We start from the raw sequence: 25,079 nt of genomic DNA on the forward strand, positions 1-25,079 counted from the left end.
AAACGCTGAATGCACTAAGATATTGGAGGAGTTCAGGGGCTCATGGGCACAGACAGGATGCACTATGATGTCAGATGGTTGGACTGATCAAAAGGGTAGAACCCTTATCAACTTCTTGGTTAATTGTCCCAAAAGGACAATGTTTATGAAACATGTTGATGCATCTGCACATATCAAAGATGCACGGTTATTATGTGAATTGTTGGACATGTCCATTTAGGATGTGGATCCACAACATGTTGTCCAAGTCATAACAAACAACACTGCAAATTATGTCGTTGCTGGCAAGATACTTATGGAGAGGCATCCTAACTTATTTTGGACACCTTGTGCTACACACTGCATTCACTTGATGTTGGAGGACATAGGAAAAATTCCTTTTGTCAAGGATATTGTTGAATTATTAAAAAAAAATTACAAAATTTATATATAATCATGCATTTGTGCTTAATTTGATGAAAATGTTCACCACCAACGAGGAGTTTGTGTGCCCTACTATTACATAGTTTGCCACTAGCTTCATATCTCTTCAATCCTTCTTGAATTCTATGTGGGATGTGAAGAGAATGTTTCTTTTAGAGGAGTGGCGTGCTTTTTCATTTAGCCGCAAACCAAAGGGAGAGGCCATATGCAGGCTAGTTTCATACCAAGAAAGCTTATGGGTGGGAGTGCAGGAGGTGTGTAGCATTACTGAACTTTTGGTAAAGGTTTTTCGATTAGTTGATGGAGACAAGCCCGCAATGGGCTACTTGTATGAGGCCATGGATAGGGCCAAAGAATCCATTCACAGTTATTATGATGATAAGGGGGATGAGGGGTTTGAGAAACAACAACTCAGATGGGCAATGATTAATGAGCGATGGAACAATACACTCCATTGTTCCATTCATGCGGTAGGGATCTACCTGAACCCCACATTTTCTTACTCTTGTGGTTTCATATTTGATGCTAAGGTCATGGATGGATTCTTCACTTGTGTTCAGAAGATGGTGTCATCTCCAGCAGAAATGTCTAAAGAAATGGAGATATATAGGATGGCAGGTAGCACGTTTAGCTTTGACATGGCTGTCCATGATAGAAAAAGCAAAATGTCAGGTAAGCTTTAATTTGTTTCAATTTTCAATTTTCATTATCTCTTCATACTTTGCTTCAACTTTCAAATTTCATTTTTTTCTTCTGTTTCTCTTATTTGTTGTAGATGCATAGTGAAGAAGCTATGGTGGCAGAGTACCCAATCTCCAAAATTTTGTCATTTGAGTGCTTAGCTAAACATGTAGCTCCTTTGGATGCAAGCGCAACTAGAGTGTATTTGAAAAATACACACCAAGAAGCACAACAGGTTAAAAGTTTTCCAATTAATTTTTTGAATTCATTAAATAATAAAAAATATAATTTATTACTTTTATAATTATTAATTTATAATTTATGACCCTTATACAAGTTGGAGTCCCAGTGCCTTAACGACATGGTCTACATCTACTACAATCTTTGATTGTGGTTGAGGCAACTTAAGAGGACACCTGACATGGAGGCCATCTCATTGGATGGGATTGACACCACTTCTGCATGGAGAGTTGAGGCCGAGAGGCCTATCATGGAATCGGCCTTGGTTGGTTAAAGGAGGAGGTAGTGGAGCGAGTAGCAGCTACAGAGGGGGAGGAAGAGGAGGAGGTGACACCACCTACCATGGTCACCAATAGAGGATGTGGTCTACCTCCTATGGCTCCTAGTTCTTCAGCTTCTAGAGGACATCATGTGAAAATTTCAGAAACTGAAATCCTATTGCAACAACTGGAATTTATTTTTCATATTGTTAATTATTTTAACAATTTATCTGCTACGACAAAAATCAAATAAATCACACTGAAACCTTCACAAATAAAATTGCAGAAATAAATAGCACTAGAAACTGAGAAAATACTAGCACACAATAAAAATGTCACCGCTATTTTTGGACAAAAATCCCCTAAAAAACCCAACTTGGGAAAACTAGTGCAGCAGTGAGGGTTTTTATTATTATGTAGCAATGAAATTCTAAGTACAATCTATGGATGCCCAACTAGTAATCCAAAGAGTAAAAAAATCTGGCCAAAATTATTTAAGGAAATTTCCCTTCTTCCACAAGCAACCTCGACACAACTTCCCTTCAGAAAATTCGTCCTCTTGGACCCTCTGTGCAATGCTTGCACAGATCCTTGGACGTATAAACCCGGAACTGCCTCTGAAGAAGTCGTTCTACCTATTCCTGCTAAGGAATTTGATTCTCCAGCCCTCTAGAAAATTTTCCTGGCCTCTGGAAGTTGAATCGATTTTTCTCCAGCCAAATCGAATTGCTTTTTTGAAGCAACTGAACAGTCCTTTGCGCTGCCTCACTGGGAATAACTCAGCCTCCTTGCTGCTGCCTCTCCGGACCTGGAAAACTTCCTCTGGATCACTATCTCTGCCCTTCACTGTCTCTTCTTCCTCACTAAAGCTCAAACTCTTCGGCAACTGACTGTTGCTACACTAGAAAATCGAATTCTACAAGTGACTTTGGTGTATTCTCCATCCCCACATCGATGTCTTCTTATATCTTCCTATTGGGACTCCAACGGCCAAGATTAAATCCTAATCGATGGTTCAGATCATTTTTGGATCGATCTGTGTGAGTTTCTAGAGAATTTTCACCTTGGCTTAATTAATTTTGATTAATTAACTACTTTTCTTAAGTTTAGACTTAGGAAACATTAAAAAAATTGGTTAATAATCTAATTAAGTCATCTCTAGATGGAATTTCCATAAACGATTTCTGGGTTTTGGAGATCTCATGCATTCTAGCATTTCCACCAAATTTCACGGTTAGAACACATCGATGTTGCAGAAACTAACACATCAAATTCCAATGTCAGCCTTAAAGCCTTCTTCATCTAGAGGGAAAGTTGTTACATTTTCTTGGAAGAAGGGGCAGAGGAAATCATTACTTAGTTCATTTCATTGTCTATGACAATTGACTCATGATATGAGATACGTTATTATAGTTTTTGTTGATATTTTGAGTTTTGAGGCTGAGTTACAACTCGGGATTCACTGTTATGTGTGACATAGCACTAGACATATTATGATATTACACATCTTATATATTAGTTCTATTTTCGTTATTTATGTGTCAATGCATTTATTTTATATTGAGTATGCTTTGATTAGTCGCTCGACCAAAGGCCGGGCAAGGCAAGGATGTTGGGTGATATGGTGAAACGGTAGCTTCTGCATTCACCCCTGCCTATACAGATACTGCCACCTTCGCTTCTGCAGGCGCGGGATCTGATACTGGAATAGGGTAAACTAGTGCTGATGAAACCCTCTCCTGGACAGTCGAGTGTGCTTACGCACCCTCACCATATGAATAGTGAGTGACTCCGTCCCTTGTCCCCGGTTCAGACGCTGCTTAATCCGCTGGTTCTGGAACTACATATGGATATGAAACCGGAGCTGCAGGCTATGATTTTGCTACTGTTAAAATAAATAAATAAAAATGAAAGAATTTTTTTTTTTTGTATTTTTTTAATTTTACTGATTTTATCCTGATTTTTACTATTTTTTCTAATTTAAGACCCTCACCGATTTAATTTTAATCCAGATTGAGATTATTGCAACATTTATCAGAAGTATATGTTTAGTGCTGAACAATGCCATGTAAAGGTATGTCAACTATACTAGTTATCTCTGTCTGGAAACTTACCTTCCCGCTTTTTCTTCCAACTGGGTATTCTTGGAGCGGTATTTCTTTGTAAGTGAGAACTTTCATGTTGAAAATTCCAAAAAGATCATTTACAGAATAAGTATGTTGCTCTAAAGACTTAAAATATTGATCTAGAGAATAATAAACATAAGTCACTTGATCTAAATATTTTGATCGAAGTCAACTTCACTCCTGTTCATTATATTTGTAAAATATTCCAAAATTTGCCATCAGATAAAAAGTGGTAATTTATCTAGTTTATATATTGATAAATTAAATTAACCACTGAAATACTGAAAAGAAATATCGAGGGACATTTATCCAACTTAAAATACACCATATCAATCTGTATCCTGTCCATTGAGGGATTTGAAAAAAACAGAGAGATGCCTGTTGAGGGATTTTGAAAATCATAAAGATGCCAAATTGCAAATGGTAGATACCAGCTTGAAATTGAAACGGGGGCATGGCCTAAAAATAATACTTACGTGGTGTCTAAACGATCCTTTTAGTGTGTCCTTCACTTTGTCAAAATCCGAATTGATGCAACGGAGGAAATGGTCTGCAGGATTTCGCGTTCTGGGACAAGCGAAACCCGCTTGCGCAAAAAACTGCCAAGAAACTCATAACATTAAAAATTTGAATAGAATAACCAAGCAAAATATGGGGGGAAAACTGCTGAAGATGCAATTTCCAGATTTTGCACCTCCTGAGCCATTTTGGCTTCACCAAAGTACACAGTCTGTCCACCAGAAAGAAGGTACAGGTAGTCGAAAAGCTCAAAGACTTCACTACTCGGTTGATGGACTGAAGCTAGCACTGTTCTGCCATCCTGTGCTAGGTTCCTCAGAGCTTCCACCACGAAGAAAGCAGAAGCGCTGCATAAAAAAATAAACCATCATAACTAATGTGTACCCATTTACATCATTTCAAAGCTTTTATGTGAATGATGGGTGAAATATCCACAAAAACGTTGAACAAACTAAATTCGCAAACACAGTTATTTTCCAAAAATTTATGTTACAATGTGAAGTTTGTTTAACCAAAATCCATGCTCTTGACTGTGAAATTTCAGTTGAATATGAATCAACAATGAATACCTGTCCAGACCACTGGTGGGCTCGTCAAGGAACAGAAGACGAGGACGCATTAGAATTTCCTGGGCAATGCTGACTCTTCGTTTCTCTCCTCCACTTATTCCTCTCAGATGCCAGTTGCCAATAGGCCGATTTGCGCATTCTTGCAGGCCCATCTCTAAGATAGTGCCCTCAATTATGGCTTCCTTTTCCTCTTTAGACAAACTGTCTGGGAGCCTCAGATTAGCAGAGTACTGGATTGTTTCTCTTACCGTTAGAGTGCCTAGTAGATTTTCTACCTGGGTCACATATCCCTGCACACAATAAACGCATTTATAATGAAGTTGTACTTTGCCCAGATTTACCCCATTGATGACAATATAAGCATAGCATGAAAATCACTCTACCCAGAAACACAGTTTACGTTAATAATTAAAAGTCGTTATTTTAATATATTTGTGGTTAAAAAGATACAAGTATTAATATCTATCTCTATTCATTAGAATTAGAATAGATTCGTTTTAAACTAATTCATGTTAAAAAAATTGGTGCAAACCTATTCAGGCGAATATATGTATGTGCTAAAAAATTTCAATATTTGTTTGCAAGTTGCAGTGAAAAGATTAGGTGATGAAAATGATTAAGACACATCTATTTTAGTTTACTATTTGGTTTAGTACAAATTAAAAGTTTTATTTTTTTAAATATATAGATGGATTTTTTTTAATTAAAATTTTAATTATCTATCAAGTCATTTCAAATTGGAAATGTTTTATTTTTTTTGGAGACAGTTTATTTTGTAATTTTATATAAAATGATGTAAAATGATATTCAATTTTCTAAACTGATTTTTTTGGGAGACAGTTTATTTTGTAATTTTATATAAAATCATGTAAAATGATATTCAATTTTCTGATTTGAGAGTAAGGTAGTTATACTTAAAAATTATAATGGTAATGGTTGATTTGAGAGTAAGGTAGTTATACTTGAGAATTATAATGGTAATGATTGAAATTTAACTTTGGTGATAGTTCATTTGACAAATCTCTATAAAACCATATAAATGATATACAATTTTCTGGACTAATCTATGTGCAATCTGAAGAACTCAGTAGTCACACCTAAGAATGATAATGGTAACTGTCCTAATTCACCTTATTTCACTTAAAAAAACTGATTTTTTAAATTAAAAATGCTTACACTAAATTCATATATACTAATTTTAAAATGACATCTGGAATAATTTTTTTGAAAAGCACAAAAATACTAAATTTCTATCGATAAGTAAAAGACATTAGCTTAATTTAATTATTTTAAATTTTAATTTTATGAGTATATTTTTAATTAATTTTAATATAAAATTTAATCAAAAAATAGTTAAAAATATGAAATTAAATTAAATAATAAATATTTCAAATAAAAATAAAAACTAATTATTTTTATAATAAAAAACAACTTAAACTAAAAATTACACACTATAAAAATATAGAACGATTAAACTCGACCATATTTCATTTTTATTTATTTCTGGACAGCCATCATGGACATTCCTCCAATTTATATGTGTGGGGATCTTGGTCATTACAAATGTTGAAGGGCAAATTTGAGATGGGTCATGATGGTTTAAGGTGATATATATATATATATATATAGATATATATATATATATAACTGATTACAGATTCAATTTAATATGGATTATGGTGATTCAGCACACAGGAGCAAACGATGAGTTCAAAGTGAGTAGAGAAACACTAAATAAAGCAAAAATATCCAGAGTATACACGCTTTGCTATACAGAGGTTTTTTATATGATATATTTCTAAAAATCAGAGTAGCTGGCACATAAATTCATCATAATCTTCTGTTTTGTTTTTTCTTAAATAGATGTTGCACTAAATTTTATAGAAATTTATTCTTAATGTTTTGAAAAAAATTGGAACGACTTGCAGAGATTTTTCTGGATTTAAAATTCATGTATCTGTTAGAACACATTTTAAACCCAATAAACTTATAATAATGAGAATGTGACCCATAATCTAAAGAAAGAGTGTACACAGTTGAGTATTAATGTGTACAGAATTTGGACATTGACATAACTACTACCAGGTATTGGATATGTTTCAATAATCATATAGGTGGGAATCAAATAGCTCCATTAAATTCATCCATTCACAATCTGCAGCTTCATCTACATCTGGATTAACTCCAACTCAAGTAATGAAATTTTGGATTCATACTTACTGCAGATCCATAAGTGAGCTTTCTCTTGCGCCCATTAACGAGGACTCTTCCTGTCTGCACAGCATTTTTCGACAACCTCCCTGCACAAGCAATAAAAAATGCATGCAATCCAATCCACTGAAGAAGCGAGATTCAAATTCAAGTTAAATTAACAATACTCAAATTCATCTAGGACCCAATGTGGAATTTTAATGTTGTTATTGAGGACTTCTGGAATCATATGTTTGCATGGTTTGAAGAGTCTAAATTTTGGGGTGAACATTTCATCCATTTTCAAAGGTAAAAAGCAAATTTTCTCTGAAAATGGGCGAAGTGTTCAAAAAAAAATTGAGCTCTTCAAACAAAATACACAAAATTTCATAAATTCCCAACAACAATATATTACTGCTTAACACAAAATTCCATAAATTCTCAACAACAATATGTTACTGCTACTGCTTATATGTTACTGCTTAACACAAAATTCCATAAATTCTCAACAACAATATGTTACTGCTTATAGAAACATACATACTATAATACTATAATTTTAATGTTGGTTTTGCTGGGTGTTTGAGTACCTGCCAAGGTATCAATAAGGGTAGATTTGCCAGATCCTGAAGGTCCCATGATAGCCATTATATGTCCGGGCTCTGCATAACCAGTCAGTCCTCGAAGCAGTTTCTGAGTTTCTCCCTTTGCATTTGTCACTGCAACAGTCAAGTCCGTCCATGTGAGATACGCAGAGAGCTGCCCGATCTCAGCAGTATTAGCTGTTGTCCTCCACAGAGCATGGCTCAGAGGGCTCAGATAACTTTGGCGATTGAGGCCTCCATGTTCTGTTGCAGCAGCTGCTGCTGCAGAAGACTCTTCGATCTCCATGAATGAATACAGAGCAGAAACAATGGAGAACGGTAAGGCTCTGAAGGCATAAAAGGGAATAGTGAAATTAAATTGAAACTGAACAAATTAGGCAGCCTGGCATTCAATGAGATTAATAGAGTAGGTGGCGCGCTAGAAACATTCATGGAATCTCCTCGAACTTTTTCAGGATAGTTACACGTCTCTTTAGATTTACATTTAAGAGCCTGCAACTTCAGCTCCATGCCTCATAATTGTTTTGAACAACTTCACAGTAATGTTTTACCAATATTACTGCAAAACCATCGCAAGGCCAAATTTTTTGACAGTTCCTTTTCGGTGAAAACTGAAAAGTGTAAACGTCTTTTACGTAGATGGCCGACACAAACATATACTCATAATAAAAGAGCATTTGTCTTAATTCATTGATTCTGTCGTAAAATTTATTGTTAAGAGGATATTTTGTCCTAATCCACTATTCATTTATTCTATTTAAAATTTTATGATAATGGAAGTCAGGGTTGAAATTGAATTTTTTAAAATAATTAATAAATTTTAAATTTATTAATTTTAAAAATATATATTTTAAATTTTAAATATAATTAATTATTTAATATAATATTAATTATTAATCATTATTAATATATGGTTTGTTAAGTCATCAAAATTATTCACTTTGTTTAGGCCATACCAACCCTTAGCATTGCTTGATTTTTTACCCAAGGAGTTTTGAATGGATGACCTTTACACCACATTGTCACCATGAAACCTATTAATTACCATTTTAATTTTTAATTTTTTCATAATTAAATAATATTAATTATTTTTTTCTAAAGATAAAATGGTTGATGGGGAACTAGCAACCTCCCCAAATATATGCAAGAACCTGTAAGCCACATATATCAGAGACTCTACTTCAACGTAGTACCAAGATGTCCAGAGACCAGCGGAAATCGCATTCACAAGCTACATATATCAGAAACTCATAGTTCAAGACTTTTGAAGGCCATCGGGAGGAATCGCATTCGCAAGCCACATATACCAGAAACTCATAGTTAAAGACGTCTGAAACCATCGGAGGAAACTAAAGTCCCAAACTCCAACGGGTGGCTTTCCTTCCAGCAGAAATTGCATTCGCAAGCTACATATATCAGAAACTCATAGTTCAAGACGTTTGAAGGCCATTGGGAGAAATCATATTCGCAAGCCACAGATACCAGAAACTCATAGTTCAAGACGTCTGAAACCATCACAGGAAACTAGAGTCCCAAACTCCAACGGGATGCTTTCCTTCCAGCGTTACTATGAGAGTCATGGTGTCCCCCTTAAGGTTTGAGACTAGGTGGAGGGGATAACATCCCAGTGAGACAACCACCCTCTCGTCCCATGAGGAGACAATAATATTCATTATTATTGCATCATAACAATAATAATCCAATTTTAAGGTCATAGCCAAGCTAGACACCAAATTGGTATATAAGACTTTTTGTTTTGTGGTAAAAGACCCCTATATAACTTCTCACAAAGAAACATATACTCTTGAAGATTTCATCAATCTTCACTTTCTTTTTTTCTAAACATCATATTATATTATTATTATCCCAATGGGCTTTTGGTCAAACCTATATTAGTTTGGGTTTGACCAAAAACATTTGCAAAAACCTCTATAGTATAACATTACACATTGGAATATATGATTTTTTTAAATAATTTAATTTATTTATGTTCAATTTGATCGGCTATCAAATTGAACATGTTATTGCCCTTTGCCTCTATTAATTAATAGAAGTACATAGATCACATAAAGGTTTAGGATGGACATTTATGATACAATTTGTTTCGGGAATGTGATAAAATTATTACTAATGAGTATAATCATTTTATATTCCTATCTATAAAAATCTAATGATTAATATAATCTAATAAAAAATATATTATTTAAAATTACATATCTAATTTAAAATGATTATTTAAAATCACATATGTAATTTTAAAAGATTTATTAATGTTATGCGAGAGATATATTTTTATTTTTACATTATATTTTTGAGGGGTAGAGGTCACTTAAGTTTTTGTGCGAACTTAACCATATATGATAGATTTTACGCTATTAATGAATGAATGATATTCAAAATAATAAGATGTTTGTAATACGAATAAATATAAAATTTCTCATATTGACAAACAAAGGTATAATAGAAATTTATGATAGGACCTCTATACCCAGGTCTAATAATAAGACTTTCATAAGACCGTACCCACAAACTATAAAAAGCCAAATGTAAACTATTAATAATCATTTATATGTTGCAATACAAATAATGTTAATTTACAAAAAAAAAATAGACAGGAACGATTAGTTTTTATTAAGTGTTGAAATGTTGTGCCGAAGCCTAAACAACCTCTGTTACATAGAGCTTCCGCGGAATTCTTCCAGTCGACACAGCGTCAACAGAAACCGATGTTCCATTGGCCATGCGATGAGATCCCTCTTCATCGTTAGTTTCTGATGCAGTTACAAAGGGTACCGTGAGGACGATGCACAGGAAGCAGCTTGTATTGCATTTCCGATTCTCGCTGATAGGAAGAGTCGAAGACTGGAGGCGCCCAGGATCGAATCCTTCAACGTATCAACTCTGATTTCATGGGTGTATTAAGTTGATCCGCTATTTTTAACTCTTGCTTGATTGTTGAATGCATAGATGCTACCTTGGGCGCTCAGGAGTATTGGCCGAGGTGAGAGGGATGAGTAGGGAGTGAGATCCTGGCTGTAATGCTGAAACAGAGATCTTGCAAAACAGAAGTTTAGAAGAGATGAGATCATTTGATTGTTGCCTGCGATGATTGTTTGAAAAAACGTGGAGACAGATACTTTGCCGGTTGGAGGGCGAAACTAGGATCTCTTTGCCACCAATGCCCTGTTCTTGAATTGGAATAGGTTGCCATACAAATGCTTCATCATTTTTTAAAAATTCTCCTTGAGCTAAGAGGCAGCCCATGTTTGCCCTTATGTCAGCTTCCTTATTTAGATTTCGGAGGATGTGGTAGAATGAACTGACAGTGAAACTCTGTAGCACTTTCCTGAGTCTCTGCAGGGTCTTGTTGAGCACTGGATTATTGAGTTGATCTCCTGTGTTTAAGATTTTTATCAGGATTTCCGAGTCCCCGAAGACTTGAAGGTTTTCCCCTCCATTCCCCTGAGCAAGCTGGCATGCTTTGAGCAATCCTAAGATTTATGTCTGGTTGTTAGTGCTTTGTCCTAGGCCCCAACTGAAACTGTCTTTGTTGTGCCCATCCGGGGAGTAGATTACCCCCCTGCTCCTAATTTCCCCGGGTTTCCTTTGGAGGCTCCGTCAAAGAATATCGTGACTTTGCCCTATTTCTTCCACCACTTTTGAAACTCCAATTCAGAGATCCGGAGCCGCCACTCAGGGTTGGAGCATAGCCGAGAGTGGTTCTTTTTTTTGCTAGCACGCCTCAGAGAATCACCGAGCTAGCTGATCTCTTCAGGGAGGAGCGCATTGTCTGGCTTATGAGGTCGGTTCTCAATAGTTTCCAACAACAATGCTTTGGCTTTGGCAGCCACTACAATGGGAGAGCGCAGACTATTTTTTAAAATGGCTTCATTCCTTGCTAACCACACTTCCCAGCAAATGAATTTTGGTATTGCATACCAGATTTTGGTCCACGTGGATTTGCTCTTCAGTGCGTGAGGGGATCGTCCTTTCCAGGAGGTGAATAGATTAACTACTGAGAGCTGCGCTGGGATTTGAGCATTGAGTCGATGCATAGCCTGCATCCAGACTTCTTGAGTGAATGTGCAGTCAATAAACAGATGATCAAGCGTTTCATGAGCCAAACAATAGAGAGGGCATCTATGGGGTCCAATGATTCCACATTTCGCTAGGTTGTCTCCTGTGAGGACCCTTCTGTGCATGAGAATCCAACAAAAGAAGTTTATCTTTGGGAGGCCAAAGGTGTCCCAAACACGCTGCCAAAGCGAAGGAGAGTGGATCTGTGGATGATGTTCTTGGAGAGCTGCAAAGCGTTAATTTACAAAATTTAATAATGCATTAATTACAATTTAAAATTAATCTAATTATAACATTCTAAACTTTTAAATCTTTGTATTTTTATTGTTTTCTATTTTAATTTAGCTATATTTAAACTAAGTAGCAGGGACTAGCTGCTATGTAGCCCAAGGAAAATTTTAAGGATGGAAAATTATCTTGAAGTTTAAAAACATTGGTGAATATCACTAGTCCCTAATATGCAAACTATAAAAAAATTATTGATGTATTTGTAAAATATTCAAATTTATAATGATTTTATATATACTATCTATATAATGTTGGCGATTTTTAACGTAAAATAATTTTATATTGTAAAATTTGGGCAAATCATCTTTATAAAAAATGGAAATTGGCAAATCTTTTTTTTTTGGAAAAATCATGGAAAATTAACCCAGAAACGAATATTAGCCCCTAAAATTTTCCATGATGTAACCCTTGTTAATTATTGTGACAAGTTCCATCACCAATATTATTAACTACAATACCACTTCACTCTCTAACTTTCTTCTATCCCAATATAATATTAATTATTATTAAGTATTCTATCATCATCACTTAAATGAAAACACCCTACTCACTTCATTATATCACTCCACTTTCTTTAATTTTCTCATCAACCTCATTTTAATTATTGTTCCAAGTTCCATCACCAATCTTAATGCTACACCTTCCTCACTTCCTAATATCAAGCTACTCTCTGATTTTATTATTGAAATTATTATTTTTATTAAATTAAGTTAATATATTCATCATTCACATTAATTTTATGTCTGTGGGCTTTAAACGGGACATAAATTTAAAAGTGTACATCATGTGAATAATATACTTTACACAAAATTGACTTGTCAAAGGCATATGTGAATAATATACTTTACACAAAATTAACTTATCGAAGGCATATTACAAGGTTAGTTGGATCTACATTAGAATGTTATTGGTGCACCTGGCTTTTGAAGTAAGCTTTATAAATTGAGTAGTGTGTTGTATAACATATGTGCCTTTTGTGATGCTTATTAATGGATCGGCCTCTACGTTTTTTCATGCTAAAATAGGACTTCACCAAGGATGTCTGTTTCCTCCCTTATTATTTATTTTAGTGGTGGAAGGTTTAAGTAAGTTGTTAGTTGAGGCCAAAATAGGGAATGGTCTAAAAGGAGCTACAATGGCAGGTGATTTGACCATTCCATGTCTTCTACCATGATGCATTGTCATTCGGTTTCGGAAGTAGGTGACCGGGAGAGAGGACAAGGCTATGAAATTGTACCAGATAGATTTCAAGCTGGGATGCAGGCTCCGGGCACTGCCAGTGAAAATTGCGCAGAAGTCACTAGGAGACTGAGATGGACAATCTGGACCAGTAGTGATTGTCAACGAGACCTAGCTCGGCGGGAGGGCAGATCTACGCAATTTCTTGAGGGAAGTAGCACAGGAAGCAGAGGGGCTTGGCAGCAAAAACTGCGCAATTCCTTCGGGGAGCTGGCAGCGGGCCACAAGTGGCTTGCTGGAAAAAATGCACAATTTTTTCAAGGAGATAGCAGCAAGCTACGAGAGTGCTTCTAACAAAAACTATGCAATTGCTGAGAGGTTGGCCTGCTGAACATCCCTGCGCAGTTTTGGAGCTGAGCGGGATGCTAGGCAGCTTGGTGACTGCTCATGAAATTTGCATAGTTTTCAGGGTGAGCAGCAAGTCGGCTGACTAGGTGATTGGCTGGAAAAACTGCGCAATGTCTTTAGGGAGACAGTGATGGACACAAGGTGTATGTCTGCGCAGTTTCTCCAGTCAGCAGAGCGGGCATGCTTTGTAGCCTTTTGCACAAATTTTTAGGGGAGTGAGTTTGGGGGTCACTGCCTAGTCAAACTCTTTGGTTGACCAGCTGGAGGCTTAGTTGATGTGCTTGCAGATATCGTAGATTGAAATGGCTTGTTGGGGAACTTTTGCACTGTTCTGGGTGACACTTTGTCGAGTCTATTCCAAGATTGTGTAGTGTGGACTGCCTGGGAGGCAGCCTCAAGCTCAGCAAAATTCTAGGCGATAGTACACAATCACTAAGAGCTGAAACTAGGCAATGTAGCTCAGCGGATGTCCGACTATTCGAGGTTGGTCTAACTGACAGAGTTTCAACAAAATGACAAAGTGTGTAAACAAGTGACTTCGTGCATGCATGACCTCACCAACACACACTCAACATGACTTGACGACAAGACACCTCGAAACAACAAGACAACATACACTCAGTGTGACTGAGTGACGATGTAAGCGACAAGCACGGCACTTGTGATAGATCATTGAACGACCGTGACAACGCTTGCGCGACAATGCATACAAATTCGTGTGTGAGTGCGACAGATGTTTACATAGCAGACATAACTTGTACACACAAAGACGGGCCTTGTGCATGCCCAGAACATGACTACAAGCATGACATTGTGACCAACATGCAAAAATATGTTCGTTGAATGGTCAAGCAAGGAGGGTGCAAAGACTCAACACAAGCTCACGGGATGAGCCCGGGTGCTCGCACACATCAAGGAAAAACCCAAGGAAGGCTCTGAAATTGGATGTAGGCCAAAATTTTGAAGGGTATTGCAGCCGCTACAATAGACTACAACCATCATGAAAGTGCACGAGAATCTTTCCCAAAAGTGAAGAGCTTCTCATATATAATGCTACGAACTCAAGTACATGTAATACAGGTCCATCAAGATCTAATAGTGGAAGGTAGGTTTCTCATAATGTCCCCCAAAATAAGTCCTGAGCCTCACTATAGTTGAATCTCCAAAATACCAAGAGTAAGAGTGTTAAGAGCTACCTAAGTGCTAACAACTATCTAAATGCAAAAAGAACCTCAAGTGCTAAAAGCCCCTTTGCTAGAGGCATGATGATATATTTATAAAAATGGGTAGGTGACTCTTCACCTTCCCCATGACTATTCAACTACCTCATGACATATTCAACTACTACTGACTTTTAATATTCTTGTTGATTTTTACATGATTTTTTGTATTTCTTGTTTTCCATAATTATGACAAAATAATATTTACAACATGACAAAGGAGAAATCATGAGGTTTCTGAGTATACTTTGACTCAAACTTCTATTATGCTTGGAGAAGCAGAGATGGCTATTGGAAATTATGAGATGATTATTGTTGGTGTTGTTGTTGCTGCAAAATCACAAAATCTTGGATGGGTCATTGAGAAAAGATTGTGACATCAACTTGTTGTAATGGATATCCACTTACCCATTAATTACACTAGTTGCTGAGGAGATTGATCCCTGACCAGCACCAACACCTCACATCTTTGCTAATATGATCAGATATATGGTATATCTTGGTGCATTGTGGGTAATCATATAGGTCTAGCCTATAATAAATTTACCAACCCTTACATAATTAGGTTGGGAAAAGACACAACGAAGTTGATACCAGTGTCTGTTTTGGGTTATAGGTGCAGTAGTCAGCCACCATTGTGCAACACTTCCATTGAATGAAACATCAAACCAACAAGCTAGGTTACGAATTTGAGTGCCCATAGATGCAAAAAATTTCAAGGGAATGTCAATTTCATATAACTCTTCTTCCTTGAGAATGTTGTCAATGGATGGTCAATTTCTTTTCCTCCTATCTCCTGCAATTTCTTCAGAATATACTAGCCCAGGTTGCACTTATTTCTGTAGATCATGCCAACATTCAATTAATTCTACTAACAATGCAGTCTCCTTAATAGATTATCTAGGCTTCCAAGGCTAGTGGTTTAAACTCCCTTTTATTGCCAAACAAATACAAAAATAAAGGAAAAAGAGATTTTTGAATGATTAGCAAGACTCCTAGCTCTCTCTTCTAAACCAATTGGTCCTTGGACAATATCCACTGTTACCTTGAACATTTATACAAATTTTAAAAATGCAAGATGCAAATTTTTCCTCAAGTACTTAAGAGTTTCAAAAAGGATACAATTGATTTATGGCATATGACTCTTTTTTTGCAGTTCTCATTATCATAATCCATTACATATATTCCTTGTTCTTTATTTTCCTAAGTATCTGCTCTTTCACCCTCAACTTCTTTATCCCACTCATCTTCATCCTCTGTTTTTTCCCCTACATTTAAATTAATTTGAGACCCTTCCTCACTCATTAATCCCAGATCATCCATGGATAATGGTTCAGAAACAACTTGAACAAATTCTTCTCCACACTTCTAGCCTTATTTATGGCATTCACAATTTATTTACTCAAGACTCTGAAATCTTGATTATGAAAGGTATTCTCACAATCTACTAAAGTCAACCTAAATATTTGGGATAAAAAGCTGGTGGATACAACTTTATCCTCAATTTGTACATGGTCTCACATTCCCAAAAGAAAAGGGTACTATACCAACATTCAAACTCTCTATCATATCTACAAAGCGAGTCCTCCTCAATTTTGTAGCAAGTCATTATGCATCCCCCCTTGTTTCCATTATGCAAGGGACAAATCATAATTGACATAAGCATTTTCTATGATGTTATTATTAAAATATCACATAAATGAGGTATTCTTCGTGTCACATTCATTTCTCTTCGTCTAACAAAATATAATATATTTAAAGCCATATGTGTTGAGGGATCTCTAATAGATTGACCAATAATAACACCCACTACCTCACCTGGTTTGGTAAATCTTGAAACATACTCGAGCCCCGTCACATTCAACATTTGTTTTGGTTCTTCAATTTAAGAGATTGTCTATTTTCCTTTGAAACACTTTGTTCTAATCTAATTCGGTCCTCCTCGAAAACTAGGCTACTTTCATGGATTACATCTCACATAAATCTTCATCCTCTTACTGATGATCTTACCCAACCTCTTAAATGCATGTTTGACCTATTGACCTTCTCTTATAGTTGATGCCTAAATCATACGAAAGAATTAATCAGTAAAATGCATTAAAACAAAGCTTAAACTATGAAGGATGACATTATAATATAAGCGACAATATTCAAATAATGTCACATACTAATAGGGATATGTGTTCATGTTATTTTTATTTTTTAATTATTTAATATTATTAATCACATGCACACATATATACTCATGAATCAAATAGTTAACCAATTAGATATTAAGTGTCACTAAAAATTATTAACAACCATCATCAAACTATGTTTGTCCACATAATAGGGAAAGAAGTCCTAAAAAAGGGGAAACGTTGTCCAAGAAAGGGAGAAATAAATGATAAAGATATATAAAGAGAGTTGACTCTTGAAATTACTCTTAATACATATTATAAACCACAATTTTATAATGTCTAAAGGAAACCTATTAATATGAAGAAAGCTCCATTTTATTTCACATTGTGCATATGCTATTGGGTCAAACAAGAAAATTAATTCACCAAATTGTTTCACGCGTCATATAAATGTGAGTCATTAATCTATTTTAACTTTGATCCTATTAGAACTTACTTTTCTACTTAAGGTTTAAGTCAAATTGTTTCACACCCTATATGAATGTGAGCCATTAATCTATTATAAATGTGAGTCATTAATCTATTTTAACTTTGATCCTATTAGAACTTACTTTTCTACTTAAGGTTTAAGTCAAATTGTTTCACACCATATATGAATGTGAGCCATTAATCTATTTTAACTTAGAACCTATTCCAACTTACTTTTCTACTTAAGGTTTTTGTCAAAATTGTTTCACACCCGATATAAATGTGAGTCATTAATCTATTTTAACTTTGATCCTATTGGAACTTACTTTTCTACTTAAGGTTTAAGTCAAATTGTTTCACACCAGATACAAATGTGAGCCATTAATCTATTTTAACTTAGAACCTATTCCAACTTACTTTTCTACTTAAGGTTTTCCTCTCTTCATCACCCCCTTGGCATAATATTATATAAAATTAAAAAAAAAATCATTTAAATCTTATAAAATATTATTACATTGGTAAAAACCTTCTTCATTAGAGAAATAAATAGTATCATGACATTATGTTCAAATAATTAGTTTCGCTAATATTTTATATAATAAAATATTATTACATGAGAAGTCCTACTAAAGTCCATAAAAATTAAATAATTGCAGAGGTTTAGATTTAAGTTTTCTTATTATTTGAAGAAATTTACCATGGTTTACTGTAGTAGTCCAATCAACAAAACAATTATTATATAAAGTACATGAATGATCATTGTGGGAAAGCTAAAGTAAACTCAGTTAAAAAAAACATATTTATTACAAAATTATTTAATTTTTTCATATGATTTATTAAAAGACAGACGGATTTAGCGAGCTCTCTTTTTGCTGGTTTTAGGATTTATCCACACAAGTATCATTTTAAATACTCCCAAGCTTATATCTTATATATTTATTATCCCCAAGCTAGTGTCATAAGACTTAAAATCTACTTGATGACATTTTTACTCGCCTTAAACCCTTCTCTGTCAACTTTTAAATATTTTATTAAAATAATGCATGAGGCCCACCTCACACATGTGAATGTTGTTGGGTGGGAGGGGAAGGTTTATATGATCACCAACTATCCACCCTATATGAAACAATAACCATTCATACAAAAAAAAATATCAATCGTGGAATTCCATCGAGTCCCAACCCACTTCCAACTCTCGAGTCGATATAAAACAAGCGAGCAGTGCCACTAGTTTAAATATAGAAAATTAAAGTAAAATATTATAAAATTTTATAAATACATGTAGAAACCCAAAAAAAAAAAAAGCTATGGGAGACCTATTTAATACTATATAAAAACAAATTTTTTTTTTTTTTTTCTAGGTTAAGACTAAACTAAGTACCCACGGGGAATTGAACCAGTGACCTATCGCAAGGAGTGCCTTAACAGTGCACCCATTCACCATCAATCCAAAGCCCCGTGGGCATATAAAAACAAAATATTATAAATATAGAAAATTTTAAATAAAATAATATTAAACTAGACTGTGATGACCCCGGGAAAATGTAAATATTTAATTTTACTGTGGTAAAAGACAGAATTAAGAATAACATTGGAAGACTGTTTGTTTTAAAAAAAAGAAAAACCTTAATAGTATTTCTTTCTATTTTATATGTGCATTAAAATATTCTAATAAAGAAATACTTATGATAGTGTTGGCAACTCCCGAGAGGGAATTGGTAAAGAAACTCAGTTATCAAAACTGCATATAACCACCTTCCCTAACTGGAAAGGTTTCCAGGGAAAAAGGGAAGGGGATGGCAAAATCTGCGCTGTAGGGACAGGCAGAGAGAGAGAGACAAAAAAAAAGAAAAGGCAAAACGAAAAGACTAAGTCTGGTAAGGACCAGATAGTCGAGCACGAAGTGCAACCTTGCTGAGGATAGTGATCCGGCAAGAGAAAGCTTGGGGGGAGACTTTGGTCTTGAAGGACGAGTCTCACGGATGGGCGGTTAAACAGATGTGCACAGATTCTGCAGGTGATCTACTAAGGGATTAAAGAGCTGGCAGCGGCCAGGTAAGTAAAACTGAAACCCTTAAACCTCTGCAAGTTATCTGTAAGTTATATGAGTTATTTGTTTCCTTGAAAGATACAATTGTTACTTCCTATTGCTGCACTAGAAGGTCTGAAAATGATAGTTATTTGAGCATAGGAAACTGTATTCTTGTACCCTGTATAGGGGCAAGGGATAAGAAACAGTGCTGGACAGAAACCTGAACGGTTGAAGTTTACAGTCTCACTGTCAACGCAACAGGAATGAAGACAAGACTATAACACCGGCCGTAAACAGAGTTATTAGTGAAACTGTTCCCTGAGTAGTTTAGAAGAGAGTCTTTGTCAGAATTAAAGAAAACTACAGATATTAACACAGTGGAACGGAACGATAATAACAATAACTCAAGCTTATTACATGGAAAAGATAGTATTCTCCCGAGATTTGTATCGAGCTCAGGATACAAGATAGATCTAGAAAGGGGTATGGCAGTCTGTGGCTGCATGATAGGGAAACCGAGATCGGTTGCTTAACTAGAAAATAAAGAAAAAACATAACCCTTAGAGCCGGGTAAACTCCTGTGGTACAGAACAGTTCCGCAATAATATTGTGAATAAAGAATAATTAAATATGTAGTGAACATCTGAAGTACGACAACACACTCCTGCAATCCGCAATCTCATGGAACAGGAATCGGAACTATATGCAAGTCATTATCTAAGCAAATCTTTAAAATAAACCGAGCAGCAATTAGACTATTAATCAAGGAATTATTTTAAAAACAAACATCGATATAAAACGAGCTATGGAGCCGAGAAACCAACCGGGCCCGTTGGCATGAGCAAAAAACGATCAGTCTACTCACTTATACAAAGTAAGCATAGGGTCGGAAACGACCGAGACTATTTTACTCTACCCCGTGGAGCAGCCATAAAATAATCTTACAAGAAAAGAACGTAATGAGAGTTCTTGCCGAACGAGTACATATAAATAAACATGAACCTCTACCAAATACAAGAAGAATAAACAATACGATTACCGAACAGTGAGCTCTATTGCAAATTTGTGCAGTATTGGGGTCAACAGAACCCATAACAATTCTTTAAAAAACTCACAACCCAACATGGAAATAAAGACAGAGATTTAATGTCATAATAGGTAACGGCCGCAAGGCTGTAACAATCCGATTACCAGAAATCAAAATGGGTCTGGAACCCAACGACTGTAACCAATAGTGTTGCGTTCGGAATTATCCCAAAAGATACATATTCAATATAACAGTTCAAATCTACAACTATTTAAAGATGCGATTACAGTTCCTATAATCTAGTAAATCTTTCCAACCCAGAAAACACTGGAAGCGTTAGGGTTTCGCCGGAACCCATATCTTGTAAACAGAGAAGACACGGAGCAGGTCAGTGGAGAGCCTCCCGTCGCCATCTGCGACCAACCATGGTAAGAGTAAGGTTGGGCTACGGCCAGGCACAAGGGAGACCCTCTGCCGGCAGATATAAGACCAAAAACGAGGAGAAAAACATTAACCCAGATCTAAATACCATGCAAAACTGGGAAGGGTCGCACCTGGTGGATAGTCGGTACAACATAGCCTTTGAAAGAGGTCCTCCTTGCCCTGAATCGAACCCGAAAGCGGGACAACTGCATTCATACATCAACACGGCAGAGGATAACCATTAGCACTGCTCACCTAAGGGAGAAATCATGAAAGAACCGAGAACGATAAACCCAAAAGGAACAAAACTCATATGTTAACGACTGTAGCCTTACCTCCAGAATTCTTCAACGAATGTATATAATGCACAGGACGGACGCTCGGCGAAGAGGATGTTCGCTCGGCGCAAGGAGAGCTTCAATCAATCCTCTGGCTGTGGCGAGGCGGAGCGGAGGACAGTAGGGTCGCCGAGCCTTGCAGAAACTCGAAGAATCGAGAAGAGAAATGACAATATAGTATCAATCCCCGGAAGTGGAGTCAGGGGGCATCACCACCCTTGGATCCACACTGGATCATCCTCACCGTTGAATGAGGCGGTAAAATTTAGGCGGAAACTTTTAACACCAGACCACACCCCCTTCACGTGATCAGGCCGGCGGAAATAAATGCCGCATCCATATGTTCACTGCTGATAATGCCAGCGATGCTGTCGGTCAGAGCTGCCTCGGGTTGCTATTCCGGCAGCACTTAGGATATATACGGTGGGCCTCATATACGGGGTTGGAGCGGAATATAAATTAAACGAATATTCCACACATGACCTTTATCGGTCCATGGTAAATGTATTCCATATTAATCCATGGTAAATGTAAATCATATCAGCAAATGGTAATGTATCTTATCGTAATTATATTATTGTGTCCGGGTATGTGACAAATTGGTATCAGAGCAGAGGTTTCCATACTGTGACCTCTGGGACAAGTCTGAACATGTTAAATTGTGGAAGTAAACACAACATTTTTTCCTTTTCGGTCACTAAGATGTACAAATAACTAATAGTGTCAAATATTCTCCTGATTTTATTTTAGGCAAAAAAAAGAAAAGAAAAGAGAAGAACAACAGCGAGACACTAGATAGTGACAGTAAGTATGCAGAGAGCTAGCAGTGCTCCGCACAGAACGATAGCAGACCAGGAACCTGCAACAAATCCTAGGGATAACCCAGAGCTGTGGGTACAGCTTGGCGAAGAGACACGGAGCACAAACCTGGCCATATTAGAGACAGTCCAGGAACTGAAAAATGAGATGGCCCGGTTGCGAGAGGATAATGCGCGATTGACAATGGAGCAAGAAAGAATTTTAAAGAGTTTGTCTGAAAGGCAGAACCCGCCACTAGCCAATCCCAGTGCAGAACAGCAGAGAATGACGGAGGAGCAACATTATCAAGCAGAACCTGAAAAATCGGAAGAGGGAGAGGATCAATCTGATAATGCATCCGAACAGCAGACCTCAAAACGTCAAAGGGTGGAATTACAGGGAGAATTTCGGAAAATTAAACCCCCACACTTTGATGGGGAACAAGAGGAAGCGGCTGAAGCATGGCTAATTAACATGAACAAATATTTCCAGCTGTATGAATACGACCATAACCTGAAGGCACGATTGGCTATCTTTCAGTTACAAGGGAAAGCAACCCTGTGGTGGGAGGAGGTCAAAATCGTCAAGGGGGTAAGCGAACGAACCATAACGTGGGAAAAGTTTCAGAAGTACTTCAAAGAAAGATATCTGACCGAGCGCTTTTATGATGAAAAGGCAAAGGAATTCCACGATTTGCGGTTGGGACAGCAGACTATGGACGAGTTTATTAATCGTTTTACCTCCCTGCTTCGTTATGTGCCCTACCTTAAGGAAGAAAAAGCCAAGGTGCAAAGATTTGTTAGTAGTTTACCCATGTATATACGAGAAAGGATTGAGTTTGACAATCCTAGGACGATGGATGAAGCTATTCGCAAGGCCAGAATCTGTTATCAGCAGAACAAACAGAAAGGGGACGCTTCAAATAGAAAATGGAATGAAAAAAGGGGTAGTAAAACTGTTGGAAACAGTAAAGGAAGTCGCAGCGGTGGAGTTAAGGGAGGAAGTAAAGGGCAGAACAGCCGGACTGTACAAAGAGGTTCGTTCAGATCCAAGACAATCGGTGAATCCAGAATGAGCGAACAGTCTGCCAAGCTGGAGGGCGAAGGAATAACCAGACCCCCAGTACAGTGCTGGGGTTGTGGAGGACCGCACTACGTCAAAAACTGCCCGCAACGGAAGGGAACCGATCAAATATCCCAGATTCACGAGGCATCAACCGTTGGCGATGTGGGACGCAGCGTGCCTAGGATTAACGCAGCCCTGGACGACCGTCAGGCGGAGTACCAGCCCACCATGGTGGAATTTGAAGGTAAAATTTCAGACCTTTCTATAGCTGTTCTAATTGATCCAGGAGCTACTTTAAGTTATATTAGCCCAAAGATAGTAGAACAATGTAAGTTACAGCCTGAAAAATTCAAGAATTCATGGCTGGTACAGCTAGCTACGGGGGCTAAAAGACGAGTGTTGGCAAAGATTAATAATTGCCCTCTAACAATAGCAGGACAGCCAGTGGTAGCAGATCTGAATATGCTTCCACTTGGTTCATATGATGTTCTGATTGGGATGGACTGGCTAGAGAAGCACTGGGCGTTAGTAAACTGCAAGACGAAAACCATTTACTACAAAGATGACTTTGGAAAGGAACAAGAGATGCAAGGGATAAAACGACCAGTGCAGGTCCGGCCAATCACTGCATCTCAGCTAGCTAAGTGTATCAGAAAAGGATGCCAGATCTATGCCATTCAGGTAGGATATGCAGATTCCAAGGATAAAACGGCCACGCTGGACAACCTTCCGGTAATAAAAGAATTCGCGGATGTGTTTCCAGAAGAGATACCTGGGCTACCCCCAAAAAGGGATATAGACTTCACCATTGAATTGATACCAGGGGCAGCACCAGTATCGCGGGCACCTTACAGAATGAGTGTACCCGAGTTGACCGAATTAAAAATGCAACTACAGGAATTGCTAGACAAAAATTATATCCGTCCCAGTGTATCTCCATGGGGAGCCCCGGTGTTATTTGTCAGGAAGAAAGACGGAACCCTTCGAATGTGTATAGATTATCGACAGCTGAACAAGCTCACGATCAAAAATAAATATCCCCTACCTCGGATCGATGAACTTTTTGATCAAGTCAAGGGTGCAACAGTATTTTCTAAGATCGATTTGCGATCAGGTTACCATCAGATCAGAATTAAGGAGGAGGACATCGCTAAAACAGCTTTCAGAACACGGTATGGGCACTACGAATTTGTAGTGCTACCTTTCGGGTTGACTAATGCACCCGCCACTTTTATGTGTTTAATGAATAGTGTGTTCCATCGATTTTTGGATAAATTTGTACTAATATTTATCGATGATATTTTGATTTACTCTCGTTCTAAGGAGGAGCACGAGGAACATCTCAGGTTGGTACTGCAAACTCTTCGAGAGCACCAACTGTATGCTAAATTCAGCAAGTGCGATTTCTTCAAAGAGGAGATACAGTATTTAGGCCATGTAATCACAAAGGAAGGGATTGCAGTGGACCCTGAAAAAATAAGGACCATAATGGAATGGCCCGTACCTAAGGATGTGGCAGATATCAGGTCTTTCATGGGATTAGCCGGTTATTATAGAAGATTTGTGGAAGGCTTCTCAAGGGTAGCATATCCTATTACTTCCTTGCAAAAGAAAGGAAGGGCATTCAAATGGACTTCAGAATGTCAGCAAAGCTTTGAGCAACTTAAGCGTTTGCTCACCTCTGCTCCCATCTTGAGTATAGCTGATCCTAATAAGGATTACGTGGTATGTACCGATGCAAGTCGAGAAGGCGTGGGCGGTGTGTTAATGCAAGAGGGAAAAGTGATCGCCTATGAATCAAGAAAGCTGAAGGAGCATGAGCAGAAATATTCTGCCTACGACTTAGAATTAGCAGCCGTCATACATGCACTAAAAATGTGGCGGCATTATCTACTGGGAAGGAAATTTCTGTTGTTGACAGACCATCACAGTTTGACAAATTACTTCAGTCAGCCCACCCTGAATACAAGGCAAGCCCGTTGGGCAGATTTCTTAAGTGGATTTGATTTTGACATTAAGCATT

At 37.0% G+C, this 25,079-nt stretch overlaps 1 protein-coding gene and 1 pseudogene across 1 annotated transcript in view; both read right to left on the reverse strand.

The window, feature by feature from the left end:
• LOC149235857 (ABC transporter G family member 11-like) overlaps window positions 1-8,009 on the reverse strand; it is a 33,719-nt gene extending 25,710 nt beyond the window's left edge. The window contains exons 1-5 of the mRNA XM_089372257.1: window positions 7,599-8,009; window positions 7,039-7,118; window positions 4,819-5,108; window positions 4,425-4,596; window positions 4,207-4,329 (exon numbers count right to left, since the gene is read on the reverse strand). Coding sequence (XP_089228383.1) covers window positions 4,207-4,329; window positions 4,425-4,596; window positions 4,819-5,108; window positions 7,039-7,118; window positions 7,599-7,899 — 966 coding nt within the window. The 5' untranslated portion in view covers window positions 7,900-8,009. The remainder of the gene's footprint in view (window positions 1-4,206; window positions 4,330-4,424; window positions 4,597-4,818; window positions 5,109-7,038; window positions 7,119-7,598) is intronic.
• An 8,445-nt stretch (window positions 8,010-16,454) lies between these two features.
• The window catches only part of LOC149235858 (DNA-directed RNA polymerase I subunit 1-like), an 86,101-nt pseudogene continuing 77,476 nt past the window's right edge, over window positions 16,455-25,079 (reverse strand).

The sequence above is a fragment of the Pinus tabuliformis genome, chromosome 8, assembly GCF_031772625.1.
Source record: "Pinus tabuliformis cultivar Carrire ecotype Pingquan chromosome 8, CPIR1, whole genome shotgun sequence".
Taxonomy (NCBI): Eukaryota; Viridiplantae; Streptophyta; class Pinopsida; order Pinales; family Pinaceae; genus Pinus; species Pinus tabuliformis.